The sequence below is a fragment of the Sphaeramia orbicularis genome, chromosome 16 (genome assembly GCF_902148855.1).
Source record: "Sphaeramia orbicularis chromosome 16, fSphaOr1.1, whole genome shotgun sequence".
In the NCBI taxonomy this organism is placed as follows: Eukaryota; Metazoa; Chordata; class Actinopteri; order Kurtiformes; family Apogonidae; genus Sphaeramia; species Sphaeramia orbicularis.
In genome coordinates, this window is record NC_043972.1 from 8021108 (window position 1) to 8035271 (window position 14164).

General features: G+C 36.6%; 1 protein-coding gene across 2 annotated transcripts in view; it reads left to right on the top strand.

Annotated features, from left to right (window-relative positions):
- The first annotated feature begins 2831 nt into the window (after positions 1-2831).
- Positions 2832-14164, top strand: part of LOC115435885 (uncharacterized) — a 39927-nt gene continuing 28594 nt past the window's right edge. The window contains exons 1-6 of one of the 2 annotated variants that reach the window (XM_030158495.1): positions 2832-2983; positions 3668-3830; positions 4014-4085; positions 4234-4310; positions 6366-6466; positions 10466-10582. In XM_030158495.1, coding sequence (XP_030014355.1) covers positions 2924-2983; positions 3668-3830; positions 4014-4085; positions 4234-4310; positions 6366-6466; positions 10466-10582 — 590 coding nt within the window. In that variant the 5' untranslated portion in view covers positions 2832-2923. The remainder of the gene's footprint in view (positions 2984-3667; positions 3831-4013; positions 4086-4233; positions 4311-6365; positions 6467-10465; positions 10583-14164) is intronic. The other variant, XM_030158496.1, reaches the window with a different exon arrangement.

The following is a 14164-nucleotide window of genomic DNA, read 5'->3' on the forward strand; positions in this document are numbered from 1 at the left end:
AATAATTGACCCTGTTACACATGTATTTGATAGGATGAATGGTTAAAAAGTTATCAGATATTTTGGATCAGTAGATGCATTTTGCTGTTTAGTTCTTTGAGGGTTATTAATAATCCAGTTCCAGGGTTTTAGATCATGCACAGTCTGCAGTTGTTCAGTACAGAGCTGCAGAAACAGAACCAGTGGCATGTAAGAAATGTCAAAATAATAGGTTATTATTTGCACTCGGTCTCCACTCTGCCCTCCATTTTTAGTGGCTGTCCTATCCCATATCTGTTGTTTGGGAAAGGCGCCCTGTAACTAGGGATGAAATGCATTGTGCGAGGCTCTGCTGAATGTCACGCACTGAGGGGATGAAGCAACACCTTAAAAATGGCTGCAGCCTCCGGACATGGCACAAATGGCAAAGATGGTGTCAAGGTGACCTGGCACAGAAGGAGTAGCTTTTCTTCGCCGCGCTATGGGACCATGAAGATGTTACATGTGGCCCGAAGGTAAATGAAATACCTAATTAGAATAGTAAAAAAAATGGTAAAGAACACTCTGTGGATGTGAAGAAATGCAGAAATGTCACAGTAATTCCAACCAAACAGACCCCCCCCCCCCACTGCAAAAGTGGGGGGGGGTGGATTGCTGTCCACTGCAAAAGACATTCCAAAATAAATAAATAAATAAATAAATAAATAAATAAATAAGTAATGCATCTGAAAAAAATGTTGCATCATACTGTTTCCAATCAAGGCGATTATTTAATGTAAAAAAAGCCAAATCTGTTACTTATCTAGTTCTCTGAAGGATATGGGATAAAGGAAGGCAATCATATAAAAACAGTGCAGGTCAAATCTGTCAGTCTCAGACCTCAATCACTGCTGAAATCTTTAGTTTTATTTAGAGCTATGTCAACAACATGTGTAAAGCCAGTTCGCTGCACCAGTAATCCAGAGAACTAACCACCGATACCAACCTTTAATCTGGGTGCCAAGGACATCATTTGTTTAACCTGCCACAGTGGTGAGTGTTGTTACTACGTCTAAATCTGTGATGAAATGAGTTTCCTGATTTCCCAGTGGGGGTCAGACAGCGAAAGGGGCGTGGGGGGGGCTTTGCTCACAGATGTTTTTTCCACTGTTGTTCAGACTGATGCAGTGGATCAGGTAGGAGTCAAGGGCAGAGTGACTGTTGTCTGACTGGCATCCACAAACTGTAGACGGAGGCTACAGTTGTCTGATTAGAATATCCTTCTCTCAGTCCTAATTATGTGGAGCTGGAACAGAAGCGAGAGGCTGAGAAGGCCCTGCATCATTAGGTTTAATCAACCCTGCGTACCCTGAAACAAAAACAACACACACATACTCACACAAACACACACACACACACACACACACACACACACGGTCAGCCTGACGGTGAGTCAATACCTGACATTCATCATTTTGGTCGAGCCAGGCTTTTTAATTACTGCAATGAATTCCCTACATGGCTGTATCCACCAGTCACCTGCTATCTAAACTGGGCTTATTGTTGAGGTTTTGCTTTGTCTAGACACAGTTTAATGGATAAATGGTCCAGACTGTCTAGCTTTATTTTCTCTTTGGTAAATATGAATGTATTAGAGAAATGGGCCTTACTTAGGGCTATTGGACCCTGAGGAGCCATTCATTTCTCATTGCAGTGTCTCGTTGCATCATTGCGATGACCTACGTTTGATGTCAAATTACTAAAAAAGATCGTCCTGTTACCCATTAGTCTTTTTAAAACTGATTTTTCCCTGGTGTCTAAAATGTGCAGGATGATTACAGACGTGGCACACAGCCAAACTGAGAACACATCAACAACAAGTGCTGTGTGAAAGGCTGTGTGGATGATTTGAATATCATCAGTGTCACAGCCCCTGAGTGACGCAAGCCTGCACTCTTTGTATGACTGCATAAAAACAGCCATTTGCATAAATTACATGTCCTGAGAGCAGCTATATTGCCCACCATAAATGCCTTATTAGACATGATGAGGATTTGATTGGCTCTTCTCAGAGGAGCAGAGGACACGCAGTCACAGACTTGGATTCTGATCATCTTCATCTATTTGGTCTTATCAAGACACTAAGTTTTGCATATGTTTAGTGAATGATCTGTAGTTTGTATTAGGGCTGCATTTCATTTGAGAGTCTGAGATATTAAACAGCGTTTTATTGAATGGTGATTAGAACCCAATCCAGTGTTAATCCTGCTGCCTTTACTGGAGGAGTCAATAGACTATGGGGTTGAATCCAGGAGAGGATCACGGCATACAACGACCCCTGCAGGCCGATAGTTGTACTGCAAACCACCCATAATACTTCAGAGAAATACAGTTAAATAAAATAAAATAAAATAAAATAACTGAAAACAAAACGAAAATTACTAAAAAAACAAAAACAAATAAATACTACTACTACCACTACTACTACTACCACTACTACTACTACTACTACTACTACTACTAATAATAATAATATAACAATAGCAGCAACAACAAAAGCCTTAAAAGTGAGTTTTTAAATAATATATTTTATGATGTGCTTAACCCAAGCATGAAACTGAGGTCATAAAATAATTTCCAAAAGAGTTTAACCAATTGGTAAAAATTTGAGAAAATATTAGAAATTACTTGGTGACATTATAGTCACATTTTAACATAATTTCTATACTCTGTACAGTCAAATGTGTTCTGTGTGAATACGTGCCAGTTAAAGACCATGAATGTGTTTTATTTAGTTTTTTTTGGGGTATTATTATTTGCTGCACCGCAACGCATCACGGACGTTTGTCCCTTATCGGCTCCTGTACGGACACCCGGAAGTGGCTGCTGTTCATTCATTGAGAACACTTTGAGAGTTGTTTTTGAATGAATATTTTAAATGAACCCGTCATTACTGTAGTGCAAAATGCGAAGAAGAACCGAAGCCCCAGCAACAAGCAAAGAACAAGGCGATGCTGATAAAAAGGTAACTTGGCGTTAACGATATCCGCTACATGTGATAGTTAGCTCTCTGCTAACTTTATGTAGCATTAGATGACAGGTAGCTGTTCAGCAGCCTTCACATCTGCTGCATGGGTCTCATTACCGTCAATCAGAAACAGAAGTAACGTTATGGCATTTGCATAGAGCAGAATACTGTCACGTTGCCTGTTGTTTTTTGGACAGGAATAAAACTAGCCAATCCCTTTTCCTATTTTTGCTATTTACAGGTATTTAGACTCAAACCTGCTCCTACTTTAACTTGGATATAACGCTTAAGTTCGAAACACGTCCAACAAATAATGAAATAATATAAAATAATATCATTTGACTGTGTCTCACTTCCACCTAAACTTCAAAACACATTTATTGTTTCAAATGTCATATCATTCCTGATTACACACATGGATAATTGTCAGATTAGTAGGCTATCTTTTTTTTTTTTTTTTTTTTACTTACTTATACAGTACATATTATATATTTCATACATCGTTTACTCTTTTTTTGTTATTACTTCTTCCCTTGTGTCTCTAATGTTGGTTGCCTGTTGGGATGGGCCTATGTTTTTTTGTTTTTACTGCTCTCATAACCAAATAATTTCCTGTAAAGCTCAATAAAGTATCTATCTAGTTGTTCATGCTTCTGATGTCACTTTCTTTTCTTAAACCAGGATCAGGATCAGCGACCACAAGGCCAAGCTGAAGCTAAAAGCAGACTCTCTTATGGTTCTGTGCTCATAAACATTGGAAAGTGTCTCCTTTTAATCATCTTCATTCCTCCATTTCTCAACTATGCTTCACTTCAGAGAGAGGGACAGATGCTCATCCCTGAAGGTACTTTAACTCAATTTATGCAAAGCCATAGTTGAATTTTTAGGGCAAATTCATGATTTTTATGTTAAGTTAAAGGGTTAAATAAACAGCCTGTATGACAAGTATGAGCAGATTTTCCTGTGAAATTACTTTCTTTTGCTAAGTGTCATTATTGTTTGTATTCGGTTTCCTCTTAAAATCAAGATGGCCAGATGGTTGATGTTGGTTTGGGTCAGAAGATGCATCTTTACTGCAAAGGACAAGGAAAACCAGTTGGTAATAAAAATATTTCCTGCATTGTAACAGCCTGTATTAGATGGTTTTGTTTGAAATTCTTAAGTATGGTCTATCTCTATGCGCTACCGTACAAATATAAAACTCTAACTGAAATTGACCTTAACCTAACCAGTCCTTTTTTCTGTAGTTATATTAGATGCACCAACTGGAATGTCCTCAGACATTTGGCTCTATGTCCAGGAGAGTGTTGCCACGCTAACAAAGGTAAGATATTGACACATGAATCCTGATATGTACAGACAGGTGACTGAATTAAAAGAAAAATCCACATAAAATGTCTTACTCTGTGAACTTCACTGGGGGGGATAAACACGTGTCCTCCAAATGATATCATCCTTTTTTTTGGTCATGAGGTGACTGTGAAGACCATAGCATATTAATCCACATTATTTTATACTCCTCAAACCATTTAGTGAGCCTTCATGCTCTATAGATGGGGGTGTTGTCATCTTGGGTAGGACCACCCCCATCACTTTGTTCTGTTTTTGTCATCTGTCTGTATTACATACGTTTATAAATTAAATTTTTCTGTTAAAACAATGGGCTTAACACTGGGGTTCCCAAAGTGGGTTACGCATACCCCCAGGGGTATTTGGAAGACACCCAGGGGGTACTTACTGGTAGGTAAATTCAACACTGATATAGATCAGCCACTGGGACATTGTTCAGAGTGCAGAATTCCACAGGACCACAACACTTAATACACTGAACTGACACAGAACTGAAATCACACTGCGTACTGCTGCATCTAACATGTAGCTCCGCCCACCTTCTCCAGCCTCCAGAGGAAAGAACACCATAAAACAACATATAGAGTATTTGGAACAATAATTCCTATTCTATACTATATACTATCACCAATTTGTCATTTCTTCCATCAATTGCCACAGTACTGCAGTAGCAAAATGCACAGAAGAATGCACTGAAATATACACCATACAGTATATCACCACAGTACTGTGGCAACAGGAGGCTAATGAGTTCATGTAACAGTATCCATGATTGGCTCTAGTACAAATGCTAGCATTTGATTGGTGTGTGGCAATAGTCAAACTGATATTTTGTGCCACAGTACTGTGGCAGTAGACATTGCTGTTTAAAATAGATGCATCTGACTGGTTGCATTTGAAGAGGGTGCATAATCAATAATGACTGTTCTGTGATGATGTGGTTTTTGTACAAATCCCATTGAGACCGCTATGTCCGAGACCAAGACAAGACAGAGACCAAATGAGTTGAGACTGTGACAAGACCGAGACCACAAAAAACTGGTCTTGAGAACTACATCACTATCAAAGATTCAAAGATTTTTTATTGTCAAGTCACTAGATGCACAGGACATACAGAGAATTGAGATGCCGTTTCTCGCTCACCTTGTTATTAAAAAAATAGAACAAGAATAAACTAGAAAAGCACTCGGTGAGCGCAGACCTCCGCCAAGGTGGATCTGCCCCCCCCCCCAATCACCACCAAAATTTTATCATTTGTTCCTTGTGCCAGTATCAACATTTCCTGAAAATTTCATGAAAATCCATCCATAACTTTTTGAGTTATCTAGCTAACAAACAAATAAACTAACAAACAAACAAACAAACAAACAAACCCTGTCAAAAACATAACCTCCTTGGCGGAGGTAATAAGAGGTATAAAGAATAAATATAATAGAATATAAAATGTGTACATCAGTCTATTTACAGTGGCAGTGGTAGTGCAATACAGTAACAGTTATGAGGTGAATAATGGTTCAGAACGGTACCAGATATGACAATAGTGCAATGTTTGTAATAATGCGCAGTATAGAGGATGACTTGGCATGTTTATACTGGTTTTTGTCTTTGACCAGATAAATCCACTGTGGTTATCGTACCCTGGAAGCAGCTCCTACTAATGTGGTGGTGTTTGTTGTCAGGGGCCAGTAGGGACATTCGTTGCAGTAGCTCTGCCACATCCTCTTTCCTCAACAAGGGCTCAGCATAGCAGAAAGTTGGGGCTGACAGGCTGCCCCTTGTCGTTTGTCTGAAATGCAGACCAAATGAGGTCACAGACTTGTTTGGGAAGGGCCTAGTTACATCTGACGCACAGAGCTAAATCACAGCAGCAGCAACAAAAACAAACTTACAGTGCACTGCTGGAGAAAGGGCGATTTTCTGCCACTCTGCCATCTTGCATATTATAGTTTGTATCCAGGATTGAGTTATTTTTTAGAGCATGATGTTATTTAAAAACCATGGTGTCTTTTTTTTTTTGTCACATATGCAGGTTTGCACCTATGACAGAATGGGACTGGGCTTCAGCAAACGGATGATGCAGAATGAAACCACAGGAACTGAAAGAGCTTGGGGGATGTCAACGACAGGACGGTGAGCTTCCTCTGAAGTTTTAAATCCCTCTGACACAGAATATCCATGTTTTCACCTCCTTTTGTCACGTACACCGCTGCTTTACACAAAGTCTACATTATAAACATAATGTCACTGCTCGGAGTTGCCCTGAAATGTTTCCAGAACGCAGGAGTGGGCTGTTTTACACCTACAGGGCCATCTGTCTCATTTTCCTGCTGTTGCTGACTTTGCAAAGTGAATTAGTGGAGAATCTTAAATGAGATGCAGCTCACTTTACAGCGCTGGAGCTGTTGCATCTGTATGCAACACAGGTATATATGGATGAGGACCTGAATCTGCTGTGGAGCTTTTACAGGTGACCCGGGCCAGGTTTATAATACATCTTTAATAGCTGTTTTAGTTTCCGTGGTGACCTCTGTGATGTTTGTGCCAGTTTAAGGACACAAGGCTATAGTAGGAAACCAGGATTGGGACTGTGTCATTGACCTGAAGGCCACAGATGTGGTTGATGTTTTTTTTTTTTTAACCTTTATTTAACCAGGAAGTCTCATTGTGATTAGGAATCTCTTTTGCAAGGGAGACCTGGCCAAGGTAGCAGCCATACATAGTCCAAACAACATAAAACACATACATGATACACAATGAACTATAAAACACAATAACAACTATTCAACCCTAATGGCATCAAGAAAAACAGTGACATTCCTCGTTCACTGCATTCCCCATGATACTTTTAAAATCATTAACAGAAATGAATGTATGTAGTTTTACAGTTTTTTGAAGATTATTCCACGACCATGGTGCATGGTAGGAAAATGGTGTTTTTTCAAAGTCTGTCAGAACTCGGGAAACAGTCAAAAGCAAAAACATGGAGGAACGTGAATGGAAACTACTAGAGCTAACAGAAAGAAGATTACTGAGGTATTTTGGGAGTTTACCCACCAGAGTTTTATAGATAAACATAAACCAGTGTTTTTGTCTATGGATGGTTAATGATGTCCAGCCCACTAAGTCAAAGAGAATGCAGTGGTGAGTGAGAGATTTAAAAAAAAAAAAGAAGCAAACTCAAGACCTACCTTTTTAGTCTGGCTTTAAAAAAAAAAAAAAAAAAAGTTTATTTATTTATTTTGTTTACAAGTTTTTAAAATTTATTTCTCATTTTTATCAGTACAATCTAATCTGCTCAGGTTGAGGAGCAGGAAAATAAACGAAAGAACAGAAAAACACACAAATGAAAAGAACAGCCTGTGTTGGCGAATATTTTAAGGTCCCTTAATAGATACATTTGTCCTTGAATGTCAGACATTTTCACCAGTTTTTCATAAAGAGATCAAGTGTGCCTTTTAATTAAACCTTATCTCCATGTTTATTTTTTATGTTTATTACAATTATGTATTTATCTATTCATTTACTTTATTAATCTGTTTTCTAGCTGGTATAGTCTTCTATTTTGTTATTTATTTTAATTTATCTCATTTTAACTTATTTATTTACTTATTGGTTGATTTAAATTCCTCTCTATTTTGAGTTTTTATCCTGCCCTAGGTGTTTCCTCACTAATGCTTGTGCTTCCTCAGCCCCTGTCATTTTTTTGAAGGTTGTTCTTACTTTAGTCTTTACCACCACAAAGTCTTTCTTTATGTGTGTGTGTGTTTTATTGTTATTATTGTGTGAAGTACTTTGTGTTGCACTCTGTTTGCATGAAAAGTGCTATATAAATAAAGTTTGATTGATTGATATCTATTGCAATTCACTGATTTAGATCATAAATAACTGTCTATTTAGCATTTAGTGCAGTTATTTTTCTTATGTGGGCACCTAATTGAACAAAAATAGTTCTCTCCAGAGCTGTGGCCAATGATAATTTTTACTGATTAATGTGATGGGTATTTTTTAATTGATCTAATCCTTGTACTATATAAACAAATACACAAATATAGTGAAAAATGGCTGTTATTACTTTGTACAGTGACACACTGCAGAGAAGACACATCAAATTCTCTCACTGTAGAAAGTAATATGAAGATGATGACAGAAAATCCTGAATACACTGTTGCGTTTTGTGTGTCTCAAATTCACCTTTGCTTTATTTGTTTCATACTCTGTATGGACAAAAGTATTTGGACACGTTGAATTCCAGTGTTTCTTTTCTAACAGGGGTCTGGGATATACAAAACAGTAATGACAAATGTTATAATATAGTTTTATATTGGGATAAATATCAGTGCATTGCATCAGTTAGTTTTGATTCAAATGTTATCTTTGCTTCCAAAATGCCTCAGAAAGGGTTTTTACTTAATTTCTCTCAACAATAATTTCTTTTTTATCCATGACTATGATTTTGAATGTTCTGCCTCTAAGTTTCTGAAACATTTTTCATGCTCTGACTGTAAATGATATTTTTTCTTTTTTTTTAACCACAACTAACGATGTACTTTCTTCACATCTCACTGAGGAAGAAAAATCTCCCATTAAACTTTAAGGAAATATTGATGTTTATATCTGAAATTTAGCATGAACAAGACATCTTACATCTCTAGCCATTATATGTCCCAATACTTTTGTCCAGATAGTTTATAAACATCAATATTTCCTTAAAGTTTAATGGGAGGTTTTTCTTCTTAAGTGAGAAACGAAGAAAGTAGAAGGTTAGTTATGGTAGAAAATGATTATTATTCCAAGTTAAGGAAACCTTTAAGGAAATGTTAATATTTATAAGCTATATAGACAAAAATATTGGGACACATCATGGCTACAGCTCTAAGATGTCCTAAATGAGACTAAAATCGTAGTCATGGAGAGAAAAAAAAATCAGAAAAATTATAGCATATAAGCAAAGATTAAAATTTAAACAAAACTAACCAATGCATGTATTGATGTTTATAAACTATATGGACAAAAATATTGGGACACATCATGGCTACAACTGTAAGATGTCCTTTTTATGCTGATTTGACATAGAAACATCAATATTTCTTGAATAAAACTAACTGATGCAATGATATTTATCCCTATATAATACTATGTACTGATATTTGTCATTATTCTTTTGTATCCCAGACCCCTGTTAAAAAAGAAACACCTGAATTCAACATGTCCACATACTTTTGTCCATATAATATACATTAAATATCCTCGGAGTAGTGCTCCTCGTCCTCTGCGGTTTCCCAGATAGACCCTTTTGCGCCCCCACCCCCCCACCCCATCACACTGCAGTGGGGTCGGGCTGTAATCTTCCCGTCTTTGACATCGTAACACTTTTGTCGAGCCTTAAATCTGCCTAGAGGATGAGCGGACATGCTTCGCCAACGGTCAGCAGTCTAGTTTACCTTGGCATCTGGCCCAGAAAGCTGGCGGTCGCACATTTCAGATGCAGGCAATCAATTTCCCAGAATTCAATATCTCAAGGAGTTTGATGACTACCTAACCTTAACCCCGCGAGTCTTATGAAATCTCTTCATTTCAGCGTGCCACCTCAGGTTTGATTTATTAGCACAACAAACCCAGGACAACAGATGGCTCTTGGAGAGGAGCTGCTGCATCTCATGTAATGATGATGCTCCCTCTGATGATAGAAGTTTGCTGGTGATTGTTTTTCCTGTGGTGTTTTGCAATGGAAAGCAGCCAGCAGCCCCCCTCCTTTATCTTGTCATTTGTGTTTCAGCCGGGTTGTTTATTCTGGGACATGTGTGCTATTGTACCCAGAAAGAGATTAAATTGAAAAATACTGGTGACCTTAACTTTCATTCACTTTTTGACGTTGTTCATTTTAATTTTAGGATCTCATTTCTTCTTCTGTCCTTACATTATTGTTCTTTCTTAATTATGACTCTTCAGTAGGTTCTTAATAAACCTGTTAATGAGGAGATTAGAGATTAATGAGATTAATGATGGCCTGTCGTATTCATCTTTCATGTCACGAGTCCTGGGCCCTCGTCGCTGAATAAATAAACCTGGCCCAGTTTACTGTGTGTCCTGGTTTTTGCGCGGTGACAGATGAGTGTTGTTGTCTCGCAGGATGGTGGATGATCTGCACCGACTCCTGCAGGCGACGGACGTAGCCAAACCCTTCATCCTGGTCGGGTCTGAGCTGGGCGCGCTCAACGCCAGGTTCTACAGCCACATTCATGACGTGTAAGTAAATCAGAAGAAAAGTGTACGAGTCATTATGAGACTGAATGGTCAGTGAAATGGATGATTTAAAGATTTCAGTACCAAACCTGTAGATTCAGTTACATTTTTAACCCATAAAGACCCAGTGCGACTTTTGTGGCAGTTCCCAAATGATTTTTTCTCTATTTTTAACCTTTAGTAAGTGATTTATCACTGTTTATTATAATATTATCCTCTGTATTTAGCATTTTTTGTGTAAATCATGTATTTTCCTGTATTTCATTCACTGATCATGTAGATATTCATAAAAGCTCAGATTAAAATTGAGGGTTATTATATCAGAAACAGAGAAGACTGAAGAAAAAGTGACCTTTTCAGTAAAATATGTTATTAACCGAACATAAACCAAGCGTCTCCTTCCACTGTCATTTATCAAACTCCATGTTTTTTTTTTTTTTTTACTGATGAATCAGTGTTGTAGACTAGTGGTTCTCAATCTTCCCTGAAATGTCCTCTTTTTTAGCCAAGTACCCCCAACTCTCGCTTCAGCATTTTTGATTGAAAAAAAATTGGCAAAATTTGTTCCTGTGCCAAACTTTGTAAACAAGCAACATATACTTAACTGTAATATATAAAAAATGACACATTTTTTAAAGCAAATTTTGTGTGCAAAATAGAAACTGAAAAGTGCCCTCTTTCATTGATAAGAAAAATAAATAAATTGGTCATTAATTAATTAGTAAACCTTTCATCAACACAAAATAATTCCTTATCTACTCAGATAAACTCATTTTGAATAATCTAAAATAGAAATGTTCTTAAAATGTTACCAAAGCGTAAACAAGATGATTGACAATAAACCTATTATATGAATGTATTTATTGCGTTTTATGTTTCAGCATTAATTCTCTGTTTTTATTTTGTATTCGATACATGATGACTTATTTAATGTATTTTCCCAAAAAAAATGTACGTACCCCCTTGGCTTCTTCCAAATACCCCTGGGGGTATGCGTACCCCAATTTGGGAACCCCTGTTGTAGACGATGACTGTGTTTCCACATTCACTACGGAGCCTCTGAACGTCCAAATGCGTCATATCTGATGACCATGAAAAGATGATAAACTGTATTTTACACCAGTTATTTACATGGACTGCTGGGATTAATGGATCAACAGGTATTAAACAGTTTAGGTCAGTAGATGAGTTTGGTCACTGGTGGATGCTTGGGTCTTTATGGGTTAATGAAGGTCAGAACAATATATCAAATTAATTGGATTAATCAAGGTTTTATTTTTCAGAAAACTGTGAAAAAAGCCTAAATTTCAAAATTCAGATTATTCCTCCAGAGACCTTTCTTGCCCAACAAATTCTTAATCTTGCCTGTTTTCTTCTTTTCATACTGTGTATTAATAAGGAATGTGTTTTACATTCATATGTGGCAGATAGTTTCAGTTCAAATTGCCAGAAAATCAGCTAAAATAGTTTTTAGTCCATAAATGCAGAGAAAACAATTTCTCTGTTGTCAGAAACCTGAGTTCCAGTTCCAGGGTCACAGCTGCCAGCAGGATTTGTGATTCAAATGTGATCACAATGTTTTGAACAGAACAAGAAAACAATATTTGTGTTGTGGAGATTCCAAATATTTGTATGAGAGTAGAGGAGAAGATCTTCTTGTTCTTTTTGTTGTCATTGTTTTTGTTCTTAATCTTCTTGTTCTTACTTTTGTTCTTGTTTTACTTCTTATTATTGCCATCATATTTATTTTATATTAGCCTGGTTCATAACAGACAGTGTGAAGCACAACACTTACATAGTTTTATAGTATTAAAAGCAGAATGAGATGATATTTCCAATCCATTCATATAATGATAATTTATATCCACTTGAGTTTGAGAATAATTTCACATTTTATAGCATTCCTGAAAGGAGTCTTTACATTTACAATATTTGCTACTGAGGGATTTGTATTAGTCTCTGAATTACAGTTTTGTAATCTGTGTAAGATCCAAATGTTTCTCAGAATATTCCTGAATAATCATATGTGATTGATTTTTCCACTGAAGATCTAATTAAAAGCGCCTAAAATGACACTAGTCTGTGAATATTTAAATAATGTTAATTTCAGAGTTGTAATTACAGAATACATGTTGTTTTCCTGCTCTCCTGCAAGTGTATTTTTACTCTATCTATCTATCTATCTATCTGTCTATCTATCTATCTATCTATCTATCTATCTATCTATCTATCTATCTATCTATCTATCTATCTATCTATCTATCTATCTATCTATCTATCTATCTATCTATCTATCTATCTATCTATCTATCTATCTATCTATCTATCTATCTATCTATCTATCTATCTATCTATCTATCTATCTATCTATCTATCTATCTATCTATCTATCTATCTATCTATCTATCTATCTATCTATCTATCTATCTATCTATCTATCTATCTATCTATCTATCTATCTATCTATCTATCTATCTATCTATCTATCTATCTATCTATCTATCTATCTATCTATCTATCTATCTATCTATCTATCTATCTATCTATCTATCTATCTATCTATCTATCTATCTATCTATCTATCTATCTATCTATCTATCTATCTATCTATCTATCTATCTATCTATCTATCTATCTATCTATCTATCTATCTATCTATCTATGTATATATATATATATATATATATGTATATGAGGTGATGGCTTGAAACTCCAATATCACACCTGTAAGAGCTGCGTGAATAAATTATGACTGAGATGTGATGAAACACTTCAACACTACGAAGCATTACAGTCTATAAAAATACAATAAGTAGGAAAAAAAACAGTTGTGAGAGCTGTATTGTCTGTCAGGTCCATATGCTGATCAGTCTGTCAGTGTCCCGTCTGCCCATTTATTGTTCCCAAGGGCTTTCGTTTTTTAAAATCACATCACAAAAGAGTCATTTTTAAAGGCGCTCGGTAAAATTCTGCATCAGCTTTGTACTTTTAGCTGAATGATGAGTAAGTATTACAATATGCGGGGACTATTTTCAGCTTTTGATTAATGCACACGAGGGAATATTCGTCGCAGTAGAACATTGGGGGACTGACTCAACAATGTGTAAATTTTTTTTTTTTTTTTTTTTTTTTTTGAGGCAACATTATTCGCTGTTGTTTAAATGAAACTGGATGAATATTAACAGACGTAGCCTGATGCCCTGGCTCTTTAATAAAATGTGAAAAGTGCTTATTGTACAACATTTTTACAGCATATGGGATGCAGACTCTCTTAAATTTGCTCTTGAAAAAAAATAAAAAAAAATTCCAGTCCCCATTTCCATCATCCCCTATAACTCAGCCATCTCAGAGACAACACGGTGATTAACGTGACAAGTGGTCGTACCAGGGATGAAAGATTTAGTATTTAATCAGACACGATGTTACCGCTGTTAAAGGGAGAAAATTAAGTAGTGGTGGGTGGGTGACACTTTTCCAAATGGAAATATTGCCCCTGGATCTATTGTATGTCTGATCATCTGTCTGAGGACGGACAAATCTATGAAGAGACGGACGGGATGACGCCATCCATCTCACGCTCATTAC